Here is a 22,399-nt window from a genome sequence, read left to right on the forward strand (position 1 = left end):
CATAAAAAACACAGATAAAGCATTTTTCACACCAAAGGGACACATAAGGCTGTAGTAATAGTGCCTCTCTCACAATGACCTTGGAAATTTCCTACAAAATCCTCACACTTTCTGCCTCATACACACTCTAAATGTTTTTCACTGAGCAAACTGGACAATTACCTACCTGGACAAACACATACTCATCTTGCACCACCAGAGAATTGGGGTCAATGTAGCCAGGGAATGGTTTGCCCTTGTTGGCATCTGTGCAGTTCTGCAACTTGCAGGTGACATACAGCGCCTCTGCTCCCACACACACACACACACACACAAAGACACACATATACACACACGTCAAGCCATGGCATTGGCAGTGGTATTAGCCAATGAAGAAAGGCAGCCTTCACCCAGAGCCAAGTGGCCTTTTTGGCTTCCTACATTACTCGTGTCAATAAAGTGGTCCCAGTAAGGGAGGAGCCGGGCGGAGGGGAAGACAGATGACCAGAGAGGCCAATTGCTTTCTTTGCCTTTAATCGCAGTGCTGGGAGAGAGCCTGTCCCCACATGTTAGCCTCTGCCAAATATGTGTCGGCTTCTTGCACATACACATGATCGATAGTGATAGTCTCTGGCTGTGTGACCAAATCATCTGACACAACTGATGTTTACTATGTGTGTTTGTGTGATTGGCTTTTCTCTATTGTGTTGGCGTCAAAGAGAATGTTCTTACAGAAAGGTGGCATGGACGCCTTTGAAGTCTTTTTGAAAACTGTGTGAAAAAAAAAGAATACAGTAAATATTAAGGGGTACTTCAGGAATTTTGTGTTGCACTTTCATGAAGTTTGGGGACTCACCAGAGATAGATTAAAAAAAGAACTCGAGATAACCCTCTGATGACATCATCAGAGGGTTATCTACAACTGAGTAGTACTTCATGACTAGTAAACTAACATTCATATGTAAATATAATTTAATCAAAGTTTTATGTTGATTGTGAATATATGAAACAAGTATAAAATGCTCCACCAGATAATAATTGAGAAAAAGAGAATGTATGTATTTTTTTTAAGGATTCTGACATCATACTCAGTAAGCAAATCAAGTCAAATACCATATATCAACCCACAATATCCCAGTATTCATTGTCATTCAGGAGGATGAGTGATATTTCTCTATGGGGAGCGCCACTGAGCTAAATCACTTGCTTTTAAAAGCATTCTAATATATGCATTACTTTTCTCTCCATTGTCATTGTGTGTCCCTGGACTTGGCCATTTCCGCTGTCCCTTTGCATTACCCTTCAGCAGAACTGTCCACACAACTCCCAATTCCTCTCTACTTTAGCACAATGCTCACGATACTGTACAAAGACACCAGAGAATGGAGCGCTGAACTCGGAATTCAATTACTCACGTCCTTCAGAGATGCTGGTTTCCAGGTGAATTAAGCCTGGCTCTTTGTCCAAACCCATTTTCGACCTGAAAGGCAGACAAATGTGTTTCAGGAACATCACCATTGGTCTTTTGCCTTCGGGCAGATGCCACCTACCGAAGTTGCTGTCTGACCTGAGGGATTGCATGCTGCAAAGTCAGACAAATTTATAACTACAGAGAGGTAAAGTCAAGTGCTGTGACATGGTAAACATCAGCAGCATTGGCTGCAGGCATTACTGTGTCTTTGTCTTCATTGTGGATGGCAGTTTAAAGTAAGAGGAAAAGGGGACTCAGGTTTACTGTGATGTAAATGTTCAGAGCCCCCAGAAGGTCCTTTTTACCCCAGAAAGATGGAGAGAGACATTTCCTGACATCATAATGAGAGGAAAAGCCATTGATTTTCTCGCTACAGTAGGGATGCCCGCAGATGGAATAGCATATAATCATTACGGCATTAAATATGTATTAAAAAGACTGGAGGATCAGAGGAGAAGCAAAGGCAACACACGCATGGAGGGGGAGAGAAGAGGGAGGTATAGAGACACAGAAAGAGGGACAGAGAAAAAGAAAGAAAGAGTGTGTCGACAGGTAGCAAGCACTTACATGGGGAGAGACATAAAGAGTCAGTGTGAGGGGAATGGGAAGCAGACACAGTGAGAGACAGACAGAGACCACCATAGCATTATACTTATTGGTACTGTACTATTGGTGATTTCCCAGATGAAACACAGCTGTGAATAGGATGGCCTACTTATCCAAAGCACATTTCCATTTTAACTGAATAATCCATTCAGTCTGAATAATCCATTCAACTCTTTGAATTAGTGGAGCTATATGGTTTGTTTAAACTTGTATATTTTGGCCACTTAGTGATGGGAAGCAGGACACACATAGACCACACACATCTGTGTGAGGAGACTTGGAGTTAGAACAGGTGGGAAAAAAACAGAACTTAGTCATGAGATGGAGCTGTTGCCTAGCAAACACATACAGACAGCTCCAGATGTTTTTGTAAAGATTTGTAATGTCATATGCAGAACAGTTCATGGCTGCACTGGCTAAACTCGCAAACTGATTATAGCTGAATTAGGTGGAAGCTCTGTTTGTTCAAGTTTGCGCCTTACACAAACAACCTGCACTGTGTGACTGAGCACTACTCAGGTTGACTAAATCTCAAATCACCTTACGACTCTTCATCTTCCTTACATGTTTGGTGGCCACATGTACAGCAGACGTCAGCTCCCTCTGCAGCCTCATTACCAGGGCTACCACCACACCTACTGCATAGTGTGAGTCCCAAAATAGAACTCTGACAGCTTCTGCAGCATCAGCCCTCCAGGCTCCCTTCACTCCTGGCTGCCCAGCTTGTTACTACCCTGACAGTTCCTCTGCAGTTTGTTGAGGTGAAAGCTTTTTGTTACGTTTTATTTACTGTATAGAGGCCAGACATGCTAACTACCACTGCAGACAGCACCTGTGTGGTGTTGGTGAGACCATTTTGCTGAAGAAAAGATGGGGGACCTGGAAGCAATGATGATACAAAAACTCTCTACATGATGATACAAAAACCAAAAAATTTCCCTGGATCGAATTATTCTGTCACTCCTCTGAATACTGATGCTTCCACTTTGACTTTTAGAGAAGTGACAAATTCCAAAGCATATATAATTATATCCTCTCTTAATTGTTCAAGGGCAAATGATGTATATGGGATTGACCCAGTATTTATCAAAACCCATAAGGAGGCACTCATTCCTCCTATTTCAAAAGTTGTTAATTGGTCCATTAATGAAGGACTTTTTCCAAGGGCCTGGAAAACTGCAATAATTACACCAGTGTTCAAATCAGATGAATACATGGTCTTTAGTAACTACAGACCCATCAATATCCTTCTGGCAGTTTCAAAAGTTGCAGAAAAATGGATCTCTGAACAGCTAATATCACATTTGAATGTTTCTTCCTTCTCATTGCAACCTATGCAATTTGGGTTTCGAAAACATCATTCCACTGAAACTACAAATTGTCTTCTTCTGGAAAATTTTACGACCAAATTGGACAAGGGAGGCGTGGTAGGGGCTTTCGTCTTTGATTTAAGGGAAGCTTTTGAGACATTTAATCATGAGGTTTTGATTACATAAGTTGTCAGTTTGATTACTGATTACAGTTTCATTTTTCACCAAATATAATTAAATCGATTAAAATCATACCTTACTGACAGAATACAATGTGTTTTTGTAGACCATAAAACCTCATAATTATGTTGGTGTACCTCAAGGTTTCACTTTGAGTCCTCTGTTATTTAGTTTGTATATTAATGACCTACCTGAAGTTTGTCCACCTACTGTAACTTGTCAGATGTATGCTGATGATATGGTCGAATCTACATGCTAAATGCAAGAAGCAAGCCGCAGAAGAACTATCAGCTTCAATAGTCAATATCTCTAATTGGTTAACAAATTCATGTTTACACCTCAATGTCAGCAAAAATGTATGTATGTTTTTTTTTCAAAGTCTGCAAATAGAGATCCAGACCCAGATGTTATAGTAGCAGGGAGAGGACTATCAGTAGTGTATGAGTTTAAATATTTACTTTATGATTCTCTCACACATAAAATAGTCTTACCAGCTAGACACAGACAGATAGGACCACATTACAACCAATAGAAACACTTCATAAGCTGGCTTTGAAGACATTGGATAAAAAGTCAAATTCATATCATCATTGTAAAATTGCAACTAAATATGATTTTTTAAACTGGGAAAGCATGATCAAATAGATAGATATTATATACAGATAGATCAGATATTTTACTTGTGTATAAAATTTTTCATGGTCTGGCCTCCCCTACACTCGATGAATCCATTAAACAAAATCAAAACTCATCTATCAGTGCTACTACCAGAGGGAATTATAAAATACCACATAGAAAAAGTGGTATTTTAAAGTGTTCATGTTATTTAATGTGCATTGTCCCTTCTTAAATAAAATAAACGTAAACATAAAGATATATGTAACAATTTAAGTCTAGCTACTATCTAGCAATTTAGTCTTCATCTGAAAAAATAAAAGCAATGACTATGCAACAGTCCAGATGGGAGCATGATGCCATAATTTGGGTTTAAAGGTCTTGCTGACAGAAAACTTCAAACTTGACAAAGGTTTATTTTATCTCGAAGGAAAACAATACTGCAATTGCACCCAAAACTGATTTTGAAGCCTCATTCCACAGCTGAACACTGTCGATCCCATAACTGTCTGCTACAGATGAATATCAGGCATGTCAGACACATGAATAATGAAAATCTTAAAAACCTTTCCAGCTTATGTGTTCCTCACTTTGTGGCGAGGCAATGGTGTAGTCTGTCCACGACATTTACAGTGTCAAGAATTTGGCTTTGAGTTCAACATTAGTTTTACTGATAGTTGTCATGCAATTATTGTTTATAGCAACAAAGCAATAGATAACTGCAAGAAATATATGATGTTCAAGAACTGGACAACCCTTACTCTGGACAATACTCCTCCTAGCTTTGAGCTTTAAGCTCATCATATAATTCATCTAATCATCATCTTGATAGCTCTAAATCTTGATCTCCAAGATTTGAACCTGTGAAGCAGCTCATACTCTTAGCCGGAAAACCAGCATTAACTTAAACACCTTACCAGCAGTTTGTCATTATTTCCATATGAAGGCAACAATAGCTGTTATCAATATAAAATACCAGTTTGAATGTTATGACTAGTTTTGGAAAATGTTAAGTAGTGTCAAGTATACTACAAACATCTAAATATGACTACATTTTTTTTGTTTGTTTGTTTTATTTGGTAATGCTTTATTTAATGAGTCTGTTATTTACTAATAGTTAATTTCTAAAAATTTCCTGGGAAGGATATGTAATTTGCAATACGCAAAACCTCATTTGGACAATCTGTTAAAGGAGCAAAACTATACAACTGTCTACCCACTGAGTTGAAAATGTAGCACAATATAATGTTTCAAGAGAGGTGTTAAATCATGGCTAAAAGACAAACAACAATGTTCTCACACCTAATACCCCTGTATACACACCACTGTATTTTTGTATATGTATTTGTGGGTGTATTTTTATTTTCCTTTTTTATATATTTTTTTCTTTTTTCTACTTAAACTTTTTTAAAAAGCGGACAGGTGTTGGACAGGTGCATCTGGTGCTTGTACATAATTGTATGTTGCAGTTCCAATGCTATTGTGATATCCATGTCAAATAAAATAAATTTAACACTTATTATAGTGAAAGACAGTCTCTCTTTGAAGGCGTTTATGGTATTATATTTATTTGTACAAATAAAAAAAATGACAGAAGTAGCTGTGTAAACAATTCAACCCCTGATTATTTTTGCAAATCCACACACCTGGCCAATCACTGTGTGTAGTGGGTGTGAATGTAGGACTGTCTGTTTCAGAAGCAGCTAACACCCACCCAATTCAGATGTCACAAAGGTGTAGGGGGAGGGGGTTTCCGAAGCTGTTCTCATAAAATATACTGGCATCTTAAAAGCCAGTAAAGCCAAATGCCAAGCCAATGTAACCTACCTAGTTATATTGGCTTATATTATTTATTCATGAATTAATTAATAGTGTGCAAATTGAACAGTTTCTCTATCTTACTCATAAACACTACCAAATTACAAAATTTCTTCCAGGAAACTTTCAAGGAAGCTATTAGGAATTTATGGAGATGAATCAATTGCTTAGAGGTTGACTATTTTTCCAATTGATTGTTTTCAAAAAAAAAAAGGATATTGGGAGGACAAAAAGTAAAAAAAGTAAATGCATAATTTTATGTGATCATTCATTTTATGTGAACAAAACATATAAAGTTTGTGATTATGCTTAGTAAAAATTCTAAATGTTTCATTTACAGAAAATAACCACTGTCTAAATTGAAATAATGATTGTGAAAATAACAGTTACATATTTTCTCCAAATCATTCAGCCCTAAACTAAATAAAACAAAAAACTCTCACTGACAATTTTAGATCTAGCTTATGCATTTTCTCTTGCTCACAACTTGTCCAAAACTCTGTACTTACCAGTAGAAACGATTGGGAGCCACTCTTTCATGCACCAGTTGCCACCTCCTCCCAAACTCCACCGAGCTGTAGAGCTGTAGCAAGACAAGCAAGCACCAGTGAGTATTTATTCACATACCATCTTAACAGCCGATCAAATTTACCATTTCGTACAACACAAGCCATTCTGCCATCACATGCTGTTTGCCCTCAAAATGATATGCATTTGAACATGATTTTTTCTCTGGGTTTGTTTTCACACGTTGATTTACTTATTACCTCAGTCATCCTTTTAACTGCAGCAGTGTAACGACGAGTGGGAGACGAGCTGTCTCACATTGTCACACACACACACACACACACACACACACACTGTACAAGTTCTTTATTTGAATCCACTAAATTAGATTAGAATTTACATAAGATTCAAACACTGCAGAGGAATACATGGCTTAAGGACATTTAGGGATACAAGCACCATTGTTTCCCTTCCCACACGACTACCCATTACTGCAGAAACCTTACACAGATGTTTGTCACACACATACACACACATACTGAACTACAAGTTAAGAATGGAAATGTAATTAAAGATGAGCAGGGTGCAGGTTTTCCTGCAGTAGAGAAAAGTACATTGCTGTTACATGCCTGTGAATGGGAGGGGGAGATGGGGAGAGGAGCCTGACTGAAGCGGGTGGTCTCAATACAGCCATTGTTCACTAGTAAATCACTGGACTGCTGTGATTTCACTACACTACACAGAAGGGGCTGGGGATGCATGGGAAATCTCTGTGTAATGGAACTAATTGTCCATAAAAATAAGATCGTTCTATAGAGATTTGAGAGGACTATTTTTGCAATATTAAAGGGTTAGTTCACTTAAAAACAGTGTCATATTCAAAAGGGTTTTTTTATTACATTTTCAAGTCTTTACAGAAACAACTTTCCAGTTACTCTAGATAATGAAAACTGTGGTATAGTTACCATAATTGATATCAAAAATTCAAATAAATGAATAATAAATCAAAAACTTTGTACGCGGCCATGGCTGGATTAGCCTCTTAGACTGTGCACAAGATTTTCCTCTAAATTTTACTTTTTTCTTGTGAAATACTGAACACTTTCACTGCTTCCGGCCTCTTAAAATCCTTCAAATGTAACAATCCAAAAATGAAAATAACCCTTTGGTTGAACTGCTTACCAATCATGTCCAAATTAAGAATATAACATATGAAGAGTGGTCATGATGAGGTAAAAAAGCACTGAGTTAGTTTGTGGTAATTTAATTAAACACAACTTAATTTAGGAATGTGAGAAATGAGAGCACAATATATATTAAAATGACCCAAGTTTTAAAGCTAGATTTTGACACAGGGCCCTCAGGATTTGGCAACAATGTAGGACTCTAATTCAATAAACATGCAATTAATTAAATACCAAAACCAACTAACACTCAGTGAAACTGGGGCTGTTTTGCCTGGCTGGTTATCTAGCCTTATGCATGGAGATACCAATAAAGGTACGTGAGACCTTTTTTTGTTTTTTTTATCTTCATAATTTGGGTAAACTGACCTGTTTTACATATTCTATTGGTTCTTCAGTAACTCAACAACCTTGACAGAGTGATAAACTCACTTAAGTCCTTTTTGTCTCCAAACTAACCTGCATTCTCTGACAAAGCACAATGACAAATCTGTTTACTCTGTAGCTTACAGCTGGAATTTAATGAGGCATAAAGCATGTTTCAGTGTTTCAGACTGGACTTTTTCCATTTTAAGCATGAGCAGTCATGCATAATGTGTAAACAATTATTTATTAGTGGATAACAAAAATGTGACTCTGTCTGTTTATATACATTTATTTTCTAATTGCATTTATTTATTCTATCCTGAAGGGTGAAGTGTAGGCCTGCATCCATGATACAACAGTCTCTCCATCCCATAAAGATTAAGGTTTTTGTTTAATTATATCTTTACCATTTCTCAGCACAAAGACATGAAAGTGCCCTTGATAACTCAACAATACAACAGGTTAATGTTATGGCCAGAAATAGTGCTGTTCCTGGCACCAAATCAGTTTCCCCCACGGTTAACATAGACTTTTCAAAGTATTTTACCAATCGCTCTAAGATCAGTTCTAATTGCAACAGAGTTATCCCTTAATCTACTGCAATTATTAACATATTGGTAAGCATTCAGGAGGCAGTTTAATATATGCATCATGCGGACCGAACAAACATTTTGAATCAATAACAGACAAGTTCCTGAACACAGTTTGAAGTGCTGCATAACTCCCGCCAAAACTGAACACCAACCCAAAGCCCCATTTCTAGAATACTAGCTAAAATATCTGAAATAAACCAATATCTTTACTTTTTCTTAACATAGATCATCTAGCTGTAGTGTAATTACACGTTTGGCTGTACTAGATATTTGATATATTCAGTAGATATATCTTTTTACAGCCTATATTTACAACCCTACATTGCAAACCAGAAGAACCACAAATGTTGTGCTGATTTGTATCATACTTCATGGCGCGGCTCTAGGGAATTGTCGTTTTCAAAAACTATTAGTGTTTTTCCTAGAATTGGAAGTTGTAAATACTGACTTGAGAGTACACTGAGGAGTATAAGGGGATGGTAAACACACTTGTGTAATCAAATTTTAAATATCTAATTGTTAAATGGGTGAAAATTAATTTTAACCATATTTTACCCATATGTGATAGCGCCCCCAGCTGTTGACTATTCTCATATGATAGTCGAGGTCCAGAGCTCTCCATAACAGTTGGTCCCATGCCTGAAGCCCCTTTTGTAACTGAATTATAAGCCTTCAAACATGCACCAAGGTCAAGGTTTAAAGGTCAGTATTTCAAAGCAAGAGCCATGTAGAATATTCATACTGACATATGTTACTCTTCAGGTCGAGACCTTTCAAATTATGTATTTAGTTTAGCTCTACTTAATTTTCTCATTTTATGGATAAAAGCCATCTCAGGCCTAGTTTCAGAGAGCAAGCTGAAGGCCCAATATATAAAAGAAGCTTTTTATTTGTTTTTTTGTTTTTTCTTTTTAGTGGAAATAGTGACGGAAATGACTCACCTTCAGAGATTACAATACTGCTGACAATCTAGGGCATTACTACAGGCTTGGAGGAAGGCCTGGATCGTTTGGGTTAGGGTTAGGGTTAGGGTACTATTTACACAACCCTGAAAATTTTTTGTATATTTATGATTTTTGATTTTGGGATTTTATGTCAGCATGGCATACAGTAGAATAAAAACAGACAAAAGTAAGGTAATAATAATAATAATAATAATAATAATAATAATAATAATAATAATAATAATGAAATAAACAGAGTAATATTAAAATTAAATTGAAATTTTAAAATCTATTTACAGAATGTAACAGTAATAGTTTTGAAATGAGATATAAAACTTGAAATGAAATATTGACTGTACAAAGGAAATATGGACTGTACTATGGACAAAGAAATGAAGTGTATGAAATATATGAGGGTGACAAAAGCAACAGTTAAATGTGACATGTGCATAAATAATTATTAATTTATGTTATAGTAATGGTTGAATGCAATGTACAATCTAAAATCAAGTTTAATGAAATATATGTGACAAGTGACAAGTGCAGGGATGAGCGTGAAATGTAAAGACAACCCCGTCCTTAATGTGGCATTGATGCACACATACACACACACACACACACACACACACATACACACAGTGTTGGACTACTTAATTGGATGACATGTCTCAATATTAATTGAGGAAGATTGTATATTTTAAGATAGATGATTTCATATTAAATATCCTCAGCCACATAGTCTTGGAAATCTAAAATTAAATGAGCAACTTCATATTTAACAATCACAGGCTATAAAACAGCCTTTCTTAACAGAGATAGTGGCGTTTGCAGTCAGGTTGCAGCGGACAGCAGCAATTATAAATGGTTTGAAGCCCACAACCCAAATCAGTAGTGGAAAGTGCCACATCTGCCTGTAACACAATGCCCTTCCGTAGCCTACTGCTATCAAAAACTGACAAAAAAAGTTATTTCCCAGAATTGAAGGAGAAATATTTAAAACTGGCCTTAACATTAACCTATTGTATTGCTGTCTTATCAAGGACACTTCTGTGTTTTTGTGTTGAGAAATTTTAAAAAGAAAACCTTAACACGGTGACAGTGAGGAAGATATTTTCGGGCGGGTCCTTGCAAAGCCTGTAAAGCTTCAAATTCAGTTCTTTTCTGCATTTAAAATCCACATTTTTGATTTAAAGAACATCATCCAACAGTTACACAAAATAACACAAATAACGTAACAGTTCAGATAACTACACAACACAAAGACAATAATTCAAACAACATGCAACTACATGCTTTCAGCGATAGCAGCGTCCATAGCAACCACCACAGCAATGATAGAAAGCCTGCAAAAATCCCCATAATAACTGAAGAAACTAAACATCATATGCATTCACTGAACGAAGATTATGAAAATGATGAAATGAAATGAATATTGCATTTTCCACTGAGAATAAAAGGAATGGCAGCCTTTTTTTTTTGTTTGAGCAGACAGAAACGTGACAGTCACATGACGTGCACGCAGGCCAATAGAAAATAATAGGCCAAAAAAATTTAGGCATCTCACAATTTTACAGCCATTATTGCAAAACTAACAACATAGTATTACACAAGTTGATGTAAGACTGGGTTGATGATACTCACTCAAGCTGTATGGCATGCATGTATATTCCCATGTCAAACAGAGAGAGACAAATGGCACAGGTGATGAGATTTCCATGACATCCATGCCAAGCTGTGCTAAGCAGATGCAGGAGAAAGGGAGTAAGGCTGCGGGAGGGGGGGCAGGAAATCACTTTGACTAATTATCCTCCTACAGCAAGTTAGTATGTAGCCAAGCAAGTGACAGTGAAGAGGCAGTGAGCAGGAGACAGTGGGAGTGGGGGTGGAGGTGGGGATGGGGAAAGGGGTCGGCACAGCTTTTACAACCTCCAAAGGTCTCTCAATCAACAAATGCAGCAGCACTGCCAAAAAGAGGTGAGGAAATTGAAAGAGAAGCAGTTTTGGGGTGGAGATGATGTGTGCAAGGTACAGGGCATGGGTGAGCAAGTGGGTGGATGGGTGAGGAGGTGAGTGCATGAGTGAGAGAGCAGGTGAGTGAGTGAGTCAGCACCTGACATACAGAGAGTGAACAAACGGCTCAAATGCAGGTAATGAATCACAGCCAGTTTTAATATAACATCCAAAAAAAATGTCAAAATATCTGTCAACTTCAATATATTTTTTGTCCCATGCTAATGTGTCAGAGATGCATATAAGAGTAAAAATCAGAAGTATTTAGACAAGTCTACGATTTATTTTACTTGAGTAAGAAATGATATATAGAAAGAAGGAGTAAAGAAGGACATTCTTGAGCATTATGTCTCAAGGACACTTCAAGATGTCAACAGGAAGAGATCCAACCACCAATCCTTGCGATTAATGGAATTTTTGCTATGAGCAGCAGCATCACTTCTGCTCAAGTATTGTTTCCGCATCAAAAAACAGGGAAAAAAACCCTCAATATTCTTATTAGATACATAATTCTTCTAGTACATAATATAATGTAGAACTATTTGGTGTGCCTTAAACATCCATAAACACCATCGGATTATTGGTTTATTATTTATTTTAATTTAAGAGTGGTTTGAAAACCCAGACCTTTCTTTATATTTATTCATACACCGCATGCAGTCAGAGTAATTCGTAGCTAGTAATTTAGAATCACAGCTGAAGTCTCAGAATCATCACACAGCAAACTGTAGGTCTATGTAGTAAAAGTGTGTGTGCGTGTGTGAAGGATTATACCCAGTGCCAGCGGCAGACTTAGGCTGCCTGAGGGGAAGGGGCAAAAAAATATAAAGGGTACTTAATACATTCAATGGGTCCCCATCAGCAGAGAACAATGATGCATGTTTGGTAAAAAGGCTACATCCCCAATTAAGATTAACATTTTGGAATGAGGATTTGGAATATAAGGAAACAACACCTCTTAAAAGGGTTTAGTTTTTAAACATTTATTTTAAAATGTCATAGCATTGGCAATCATCCTTGAAAGACTGGGCAGCTCTGTCATTTGCAAAACATCATCATACCAAAATGACAGAATAGGTTTATTTCCAATGACTCCCAAAACAACCTATAAGAGTGTTTTCAGTGCCCTCTAGAGGACGGATGTGGACCAGAAGAATGACCCACAGGACCCTTTTATAATATAATGATGTTTTATGGTGTGACAACGCTGTGGTTAAGGTAGGGCTAGGTTTAGGCACAAAAACCACTTGGATACGGTTAGGAAAAGGTCATGGCTTGGACACCCGAGCCACGGTGACTCGCGGTGTCTTTTGTGCGGAAAGCTATTTGGTTAGAAGCAGGAGGCAAACACTGGTCTCATGCAGAAAAGGCCACTTTTTGCCATCTACTATATAACCAAGCCACTATCTAGCCATCCCCCCTACCCGCCTCCTTCTGATAAGGAAGTCACCTTATATTGATATCACCTGAACACCGTCACTTCCCCAGGCCATAATAATCTAGATCTATACTGTTGTTTTTCTTGAGAGGATAGGCTGGTTATTTGTTGTGGGTGGTAAGGCACTGACATACAGCGCTAGAACTGCACTAACCCTCTTGCCTTTGTCATGTATGTTTTTACTCCTACCAAGGAAGATATGTTTTAAGTTTGTAGCTTTGTTTGTTTGTCTGTTAGCAGGGTTTCATGGCAGTTTTTAACATGGCTAGGTAAAGGTTTAAGTTCTGCTGGGCATCTCTCTAATTGCTAATGGCCAACGCAAATGTACCTTTATCACTTTCATCTCCTCCCTTGCTGCCCCTGGCTGGACTTTGCAGATCCTTTTGTATTACCTTCAGTTTTGTGTCTCTTATTAATCCAAGGGTTGTAAACGCATTTTGAGAAAAGAACACTTTAATGATTTCCTTGAAGGTTTTACTAAACCACAAGGTTGATTTCCAGTTTGTACCAAATATAGTATATAATATATAGTATAGAGATGATTAAGTACATATCTAGCTATCTAGCATATTGTTTAGCATGTTATACAGCTTTGGACAGGCCTAAACATAAACTTAACAACATTTAACCCATAAACCTGTTTTAATTGCAAAAAAAGCTTTGCTGTGACCAACCTCACGCATTGTAGTAGTATCAAGGTTACAGCTTAGACTGCACTGACCCAAATAATCTAAATGGGGTGTAACTGAGCAAACTAGTGAGTAGTCCTGTACCAAAATCAATCAATTCAATCAATCAATTAAAGGACCAGTATGCAGGATTTAGTGGCATCCAGCGGTGAGGTTGCAGATTGCCACCTACTGAATACACCTCTCCCCCTTCCAAGTGTGTCGGAGAACAAATGATGGCAGTGAAACTCAAAATAAATGTGAAAGGCCCTCTGGAGCCTGTGTTTGGTTTGTCCGTTCTGGGCTACTGTAAAAAAAAAATGGCAGCGCAACATGGCAGGCTCCATGGAAGAGGACCCGCTCCCTATGTAGATATAAAAGACTCATTCTAAGGTAATGAAAACACAACAATTCTTATTTTCAGCTGATTATACACTAATTAAAACATACTTGAATCAATGAATATTATATTCCATTTCTGCCAATATTAATCTTATAGACTGGTCCTTTAATTTCTACCATAATGGCTAGTAATGGCCATACAATAACCATCTGCAATAAAGGTAAAATGGTTAAATGAAGGTAGAATTTCAAATGCATGTTGATTTCTTTTTTTTGCTTTCTGAACTCATTTTAAAACTTAATTTGGTGAGTTTTGACAATAGCTGTGGACGACATGAGAACAAAATTGCTGCCTGTTTCATCTTCATATTGTGACATAAACTATTAGACCACAATGATGCTGCACATAATGTAACTCTACCATGCGTAGTCGTGATTTGACAGTGCACAACATCACTTCAATTAGAGACTGTAACAGTGATACCTTCAGATGGCTGTAAAGAGAGTCATCAGTGTGAAGGAGTATAGGATGCTAACTATTGTAGATGACTGATGCTGTTAAAAATCTACACTCACTAATGTTAATTCAGTCTTGCAAGCATTAATGCCATACTCAGAATAAAATTTTGTTTTTTTCTGTGTTCACATGTCAGCTGGTTGAAGAATATAAAATGAAAGTGGAAAGACAAGCAAAACATGAATAAAGGTATCTGTTTGATTACAGAAAGGTTTTATGGGTGTGCCTTTACCAAATAGAGCGATTAAAATATTATGGAACAGAAGTTGAGTGTTGAGCTTTCAACCTGCTCTGAGCAGGCAGGCAGTGAAATGTTCAATACGCATTCATTCTTGGCACCAGAGTCTGCTTTATGTCGCTGGATAGACAATGGCACACCTTCTACTGCACCTCTCCTCCCACTGAGGTGCACAGCAAGTCACTAAGATGCCAAACCAATGAAGTCGAGGAAGTAACCTCAGTGCACCGCAGGAAAACACCAGTCCAACAATAAGATAGAGCCCAAGAAGTCAGAATTATGACTCGCTAAGTGAAATATTCTGACTTTTTCAGTCAAAATTATAAGATATACATAAAAGTTTTGAGCTGTAAATCAAAATTATAACATACTATGTTGAAATTATAAGATTATAAATCAAACTAATTGATTTATAATCAAAATTTGATTTACTAAATCAAAATTTAGAAAGCTATGATTTAAGTTAAAATCATGAAGTAGTAGTAGAAATCAACACTGACTTCTCTTAACATTGACTGAAAAGCCATCATTTTGACTTGCCATCTCAACACAGAATTTCATAAGATTAGTGAAAGTTTAAACCTTTCATCCCTTTTTTCTTTTCCTGTAGAAAAATGGCCTTCTGTACCAGCAACTACCTGAATTATACAATCCACCCTTATCCTTCAAATAAACTTCATGAACTCTGACTGTGTGTTTTGAGCCAAACTCTTGTGTAACAGGATCTCACATTTATGCAGCTTGTTCAGAGGCACTGAACTGTTGTTGCTTATCTGACTTAACTCTTAGCTTCTTTTCATACCTTTGAACAACTGATTGCTCAGCTAACCTTGCCCGTTCTCTCACCTTTTGGTCGTGGCTGTAGGCCAGAATCCAGTCCTCCTGCTCAGGGTGGAAGAGCAGGCTGAGAATGTAGAAGTTCAGCCGGTACTTCTGATAGGTGGCTCCCTCATCAGAGCTGATCAGAAGACTGCTCTCCACCTCCGGATCAGTTAGCAGCATGATCTGAAGAGAAAATGACAGATGGATGAGAGATTAGGGACGATGGCACTATGACATGTTCCATCTAATTTGAAACCTGCACACAGTAGTAACAAAATTTTAAAAAGCAGTGGCAAGTGTTTTTTTCTTTGATTGTTCTGAAAAACTTTTCTTTTCTCTGTGCTGAATTCTTCCCTCATATGTTTGCACTTCACTCACGTGTTAAGACAGAAAAAACAGAGACAAGTCAATCAAGACTGACTGGCATATTGAGATATAAAGCATATTATTACAACTTTGACTGCAGATTAGCATGTAAAAACTTGTCATCCACAGTCAGTTTTCCACTGATGATGCCATATCTCTAATACTAATTTGTATCTGTTGGGCTTGATGATATAATCAGTATGATACATCTTGCAGAAAATGTATGTGTGGTTTGGAGTGGTTGTGTGTGCCTCATCATTCAGATTTCTGCTGTTTGTCTCACTCTTCATTCTCGCCGCCGATGCTCAGTCAGGCCTTGAAAGCACTAATTTCCCATGAGCTCCTTTCTTTTCTTAGAGGGCCGATATATATATATTTTTTTTTTTGCCAAATTCTGGCACAGTCCCCAGAAAAATCACAAAGAAATCTCCTGATAATATCAGATGCAAATATAATTGAATCAGTGGACCTCTAGACACATATCATTAGAAGAGTGTACAGTAGCAGAGTCTTTGGAAAGGCACGCTTGTGGGTGTGTGATCTATGTATTCATGTGAGTCTATGAGTGATGCTGCATACAGCTGTTTGTATGTGTGCTCATGAGTGATGTTTACAACCGGTACTGGAAAATATTTGCCCCTGGTATTACCATTTTATAATGATGCATATACAAAGAGCTCATGTTCCCACATAAAATCCTTTAGAGGTGAACTCAGAACATACTCAATGGCTGGTCAGCATATTCTATTGTTAGTTTCCCTAAAAAAACCAAGTCACAATTACCTAAGGCCAAACAAGTAGAATCAGGCATAATGATGAAGCAATGTTACCCTTAACATATGTTAGAAATGATTACAATTGTTAATTTCATCGACATCAATATTTGATACCAAGAATACACCTTTCTTAGCAGACTATTGGACTAATGACTGTTGAGATTAATTGATAATAATTCAAATTAGTTTATTAATAAATGTCAGTTTTGTTACCTTGACAACTGAATAACACAACAGTGATTCAAGCTAGGTAAATGAAAGGTAAAACAAAAATGTGTTTGGCACTAGTTTTTGTTTTTTTTCCTGACACATGATAAATCGACAAATCATGTATATTTAGTCAACCTTTTACATTTACACTGTGCTGACTATACAGGATAATACTTAAAGTTAAAAATATTTAATAATCAGATTTGGTGGTCAAACACATCATGAGCAAATGCCAGTTTGTATACCTGTGTTTGGTAACCCTTTAAAAGTTTAAATAGTTATACTAAAACTGAAACAAGTATAAAATTATGTTAATAGGACAATAGGACAATATATGTCCAACAACTAGTCATAAGACTGTTGAACAGGTGAAGTGTATTGGGGGGCAGGTAAACAAAACTTTGCAAAAATGTCATTAAATTCATCTAACCAGCCTTTGCACACTTTGCAAAGAAGTCTGGCACTTATTTTCCTCATAAACCCATCATCATCCATGATGTAGTTAAGAACCCCATGCAGTCAAACCTCAAGTGGTGAAAAACAATGTAGAAAACATGATGGAAATATGACAGCGAAGACTAAAATGTTTTTGAGATATTGAGATTTTTTTCAGCATTTCCACACAGGGTTTTTTTGTGTTTTGTTTTGTTTTTTGGATACGTGAAAACATTGTGCATAAAAACATGTGGATAGAAACCCAACTAGAGTGTGTCCCTCATGCTGCTATTTCTGAAAAATATCTGCAGTCCGCAAGCAGGCATAGTGCAATAAATATAAGCGTGATAAAAGCCACAACAAGCTGTGCTGGAGTCCTGTTGAGGTTCTTGCGATGCCCTTGTCGCCAACAGGTTGTTGAAAGTTGTTATGTAAGTGCAGAGAAAGTAGTGTCCCTTCGTTGCACAAAGGGGCTTACGTTTGGTTTAGAGATGGCCTTTGGCATGAAAATATCTGTGTGCCCATTATGTCGTCAGACAGCAGAGAGAATGAGAATACACACTGCTCTCACAGTCAATATCCTTCTCAGTATGGCACCGTATGGCAAAGTGTTTCTGGTCTCTCATACTAGTGAGTCATTTGTCAGCACTCGCTTGGGTAACAGCAGCCGTGGTGGGCAGACCCACTAACACCAGTTCATCAATCACAGACGGCAGATATAATGCCACATACGTGAGCCACATGCTGACCAATCCAATCAAATGCACTCAAATGCTGTCTGAACTACAAATCCCAATTAATGTTTTGCTCACTCCCTGGAACCGCAACACAGCTGGAATAGCAGACAATTTTATGATTGGCTGATGTGTTTCTGGTGAATGGGAGACATTATATGATCCAGCATGCTTACAGAAATGCATATTCCACTATATACATCAGAATATGGGGATAAACATACCCTGGTGAGGTGTGTAAATACAATATGGAGATTACTACAATGCAAGAGGCTTTGTTTTTGGTTTGTTCTCTTCTATAAAAAAACCTTTTATAACCTTCTCAATCATAAACAAATAAGGGAAAAGGGCTATAGAACAGATGCCACAATACAGAAAGGATTCCTATAGCATAATGTTATTCAGTTCCAGGAAATGATGGTGTGAAAATATGGGGACTTTGCCTCGTTTGCATTCTACAGTCATTCCCTCCCCTCAGTGCTTTCACATGCAGCTTTCCTGCATGCAAAAGAGGCTCAAAATCTGATGTTTGCATGTTGATGTTTACATGACATCTCATAAATTAATTTTGTGCAGGCTCCTCCCAGGCCACACAGCATGCTAATATAAACACATGGCTATGAATAAGGATACTGGATTCCACCACGTTATGAAAAAAAAGAGAAATCATGCTCAAAAAAAAACTTGAAAAATGTACTTCATAAAGTTCAAATAAAGCAAAATATAAGTGGAGAAAATGCATATTGCTTTCTATCCATATTGTGTGTAGGAATGTATTTTATGTTGCATTGGCTGCTGCAGTCATGCAACATTTAAGGGACACAATCGTTTTGCAGCTCAACTAATAAAGTTTTTAAGTAAGTTTTTAATATGAAAAGTGGCCTGACCGATGCACTTATCACAACTCTACAATGCTTTTTACCTGTTTTCAGTAATATGAATAGCTTGTTTTCAGCATTATGAACTCTGTTTCCCACATGAAGAAGCTGTTTTCAGCATGAAAGTTTAGCTGCTTTAGAAATTTTTAACAGCTCTAGTTATTTTTCTGTCGGTAGAGACAAAAGCGGAGCTAAAAAGACAGTGAATATCAGACTCACATTCCTCAGGTGGTCAGAAACATAGCTTGAGATGAACTAATCTTGCTCCGTGTCTGCTCGACATTTCATAATTGAACAATTGTTTGCTAACAATTATTTGTTACATGTCACAATAAGTTTATAAGGCTTGTTTTGGAGTTGTTCTGCTCCCAAGTGCAACTTTTAAGAGGGCTATTATGGAAAATCATTATCTAAATTTTTAGCATCTTGAAGAGATGGTAATTTAACAAAACAGTGTTAAGGTCCACTTGCTAGCTCTTTTCTTAATTATTAGCGACATCCACTGCTTGCCTTTTTTGGATCTCTCAACTTCATCAGCTGATAAAGGCATGATTGAAAGCTCTACAGAAATCTAGTAAGTGGACCTTGAGTTAAGAATTCCTTGACAAACAGTAAGTTAAGACATGCTGAGAATTTTGGCATAAGAGATGTTTTTAAGGGCCATTAAAGCATAAAGTTTCTCTTTACTACTTCATAATTATTTTTTTTTAACATGACGAAATTGTACTATTTGAACGAGCCATTCTGAGCTGACCTGCTCTCTAATGTCACATCTGCAAAATAATGACAGTGATACTCAGAATATTACTTATAATTTCATCTTGAACTCAAGTTTGTATAGATTGCTAATCAATCATATCTATACTTCATTCATTAAGCATTAATTAAGCATTCATTAATGTAATGTTACTGAACTCAAAACAGTCAAACTGGAGCTGAAACATTGTAAACCAAACAAGTTTTGGTCTAACAGAATTATTTTTAATGAAAAAAAGAAAAGAAAAGCATCAAGGCAAATTCCTCCCATTAAAGTAGAATGATCTGATCAGCATCCCCGGGAAATTAACCATAAAACTTTTCTTATCAGCACTGACACTGACACTTACACAGTTATAGAAACAGAATAACATTTTTCTCTTTGGACCAGTAGACTGTGCGTGTGGGTGCATGCATGTGTGTGTATGAGAGACTGTAAATTATGAGGCCAAAAAGGTTGAAAATGACAAAGGTTAATGAAGCGTATGTGCAGGCTAGAGGACATTTAAGATATGTGTAAGGAATAATTCCGCCACCGCAGGACCGTAAATACTCAGAGATAGAATATTAATGAAATTAGCTTCTTATTTTCTATTTCACACAGTCACCCAGTAATTGAACTGTGACTCCTCTCTATAAATCTGTGCCTAATTTCCTGCAATAGGCCTACCCTGCAATAAATCGTTTTCACTTGCTGCCAGACTTTAAGCGGGTTTAGATTGGAAAAAAGCATTCAAAAAGGGGAACAAAGGAAAGAGCTGGAGATTTATTCTCTCTGGGGCAAGTCAATTTTCTAGCTTTACAGTGACAGTAACTTGGTTGGGAATGATTTAATACAAGTTAATAAACTGGTTTCACTTGATTCCTGAGGGGTATTCCATCAAGCTGGATAAAGGAAAAGCCTGGCTTATTTCGATAAGCCTCACAAATTTTCGTGAGAGTTCCATTCCATCACTGTGGCTTATATGATTCCCTGCTCAGTAACCAAGGTAACTTATACCGCAGAACTAGCTTGCTCCGTAGGAGGCTAACTGTCAAGCTTAATTTAGCTGCGTGTCAAAGAATGTCCGATGGGCAGAAACAAACTCCATCAAGTGTCTTTTCACGCTCACGTCACTTTTGTCATGTCTGTGTTTGGAAACATTAAATGGAGGGAGAGACCTTTACAAAAATACCTCTTTCAGTTAATCCCCATTTTACTCATGGTCACTTTGGTTTTGGAGTGAACCTTTTTAATTAAAAGCTTAGCATTTATAATTTATAGAAATAAAAATGTCCCAGTATTTTTTTAAGTTATTTATCTATTTATTTATTCATTCATTCACCCACTCACTCATTTTTGTTGAAGCTGTGAAGACAAAAAGAAAATTAAATGAAGTCCAAATCATGACCTTCTGGTGTGTTTAAGTTTATACAGTGGAAACAGCTTATAGTGATCACAGTTACACAGATTACAGTTATCATGGATACAGTGAGCTTATTAAGGGTGTGCCCGAATCCAAATACATTATTTGGCAAAGCAAAAATGGTAGTAGACCTCCTTTGTAAGATAATTTATTCATAAACTGCCTCAACAAACATAGATACAAATACAAATACTGGGCTCTCTGCACATCCCTACTGCTTATATGGATCAAAAAGCTCACAACAGAGTTCCTCATTCCTATATAAAATTCCTGCCGTTTAAATAATTTGCCTATAGTAATCAAATAGTCTGCTTACAGTGTTCGTTCAGGGTCTTTTCATACATATGTGTCAGAGTCTGCTCTCCCCCTCACCTGTTGCTGTGGGAATTATCCAATCATTCAGTCTCACTCTCTGCTCTGCCACACCCCTCATTAGTTCAACCACCTTCACCTGGCGCTCCCACCTGCTCATCATCTGCAATCAGCCTGAATATAAGCTGCCTCAGCCCACTCCCTCCTTGTCAGATTGTCTACACTACTATGCTAAGTCGTCTTGCTTTCTTCACTGGACTGCCTTCCTGGTTTCTGATCAGCTTGTCTTCGACCATCGCTCCTCGTCTCTGCCCCGGTAAACCCACCAGCCTTCTGTCCCTGACTCTGAGTTCTGCCTGCCTGTTCCCTGGTCTTTGTCTGCTGTGGGAGTGGAAGATCGGGGTTCAATTTCCAGTGGAGTCATACTCCTTAGAACTGTGTTTCTCCGACCGTGCTTATATTGCCTTGGCATCGTGTGAAATAAAGACTACTAAGTTTATACCAGTGTCATTTGTGCTGCTATTGGGTCCATCCTATACCCGTTACAGTACAATCTGACCAATTATGGATCCAGCACACGAACCCTCACCGCTGAGTCGCCTTGAAAGGATTGAAGGCGTCCTTCAACAGCATGAGGCCATGATGACAACAGCTGTGGCTGAAACCAAACAGGCAGCAGCAGCAGCCCACGAGCAGGCGCTAACAATGTTAGCTGGACAGCTGCAGCAGTTAACAGCCCTGCTAATCCAAGCCCCTCAAGCCTCTGGGGCTGCTTCTCCTCCTGCTCCGCCTGCTACCGCTCCTGCACTTGCTCCAGCCCCTTTGCCACCCATGGATGCCCCTGAGCCCCGGGTGGGAATCCCGGAGCTCTACGAGGGTGACCGAGAGACCTCTGGCCCTTTCCTCACCAACTGCTCT

The 22,399-nt window shown here is 37.8% G+C and overlaps 1 protein-coding gene across 5 annotated transcripts in view; it reads right to left on the reverse strand.

Moving 5' to 3' along the window:
- sorcs1 (sortilin-related VPS10 domain containing receptor 1) overlaps positions 1–22,399 on the reverse strand; it is a 180,735-nt gene that overhangs the window by 44,402 nt on the left and 113,934 nt on the right. For all 5 annotated transcript variants that reach the window (XR_010927839.1, XR_010927838.1, XM_067584388.1 and 2 more), the window contains exons 4-7: positions 15,633–15,791; positions 6,489–6,562; positions 1,395–1,459; positions 167–285 (exon numbers count right to left, since the gene is read on the reverse strand). Coding sequence is in view for 3 of the 5 variants with exons in the window: in XM_067584388.1 (XP_067440489.1) it covers positions 167–285; positions 1,395–1,459; positions 6,489–6,562; positions 15,633–15,791 (417 nt within the window). In the remaining 2 variants the exon portion in view is untranslated. The remainder of the gene's footprint in view (positions 1–166; positions 286–1,394; positions 1,460–6,488; positions 6,563–15,632; positions 15,792–22,399) is intronic.

This window comes from Thunnus thynnus, chromosome 3 (genome assembly GCF_963924715.1).
Source record: "Thunnus thynnus chromosome 3, fThuThy2.1, whole genome shotgun sequence".
NCBI lineage: Eukaryota > Metazoa > Chordata > Actinopteri > Scombriformes > Scombridae > Thunnus > Thunnus thynnus.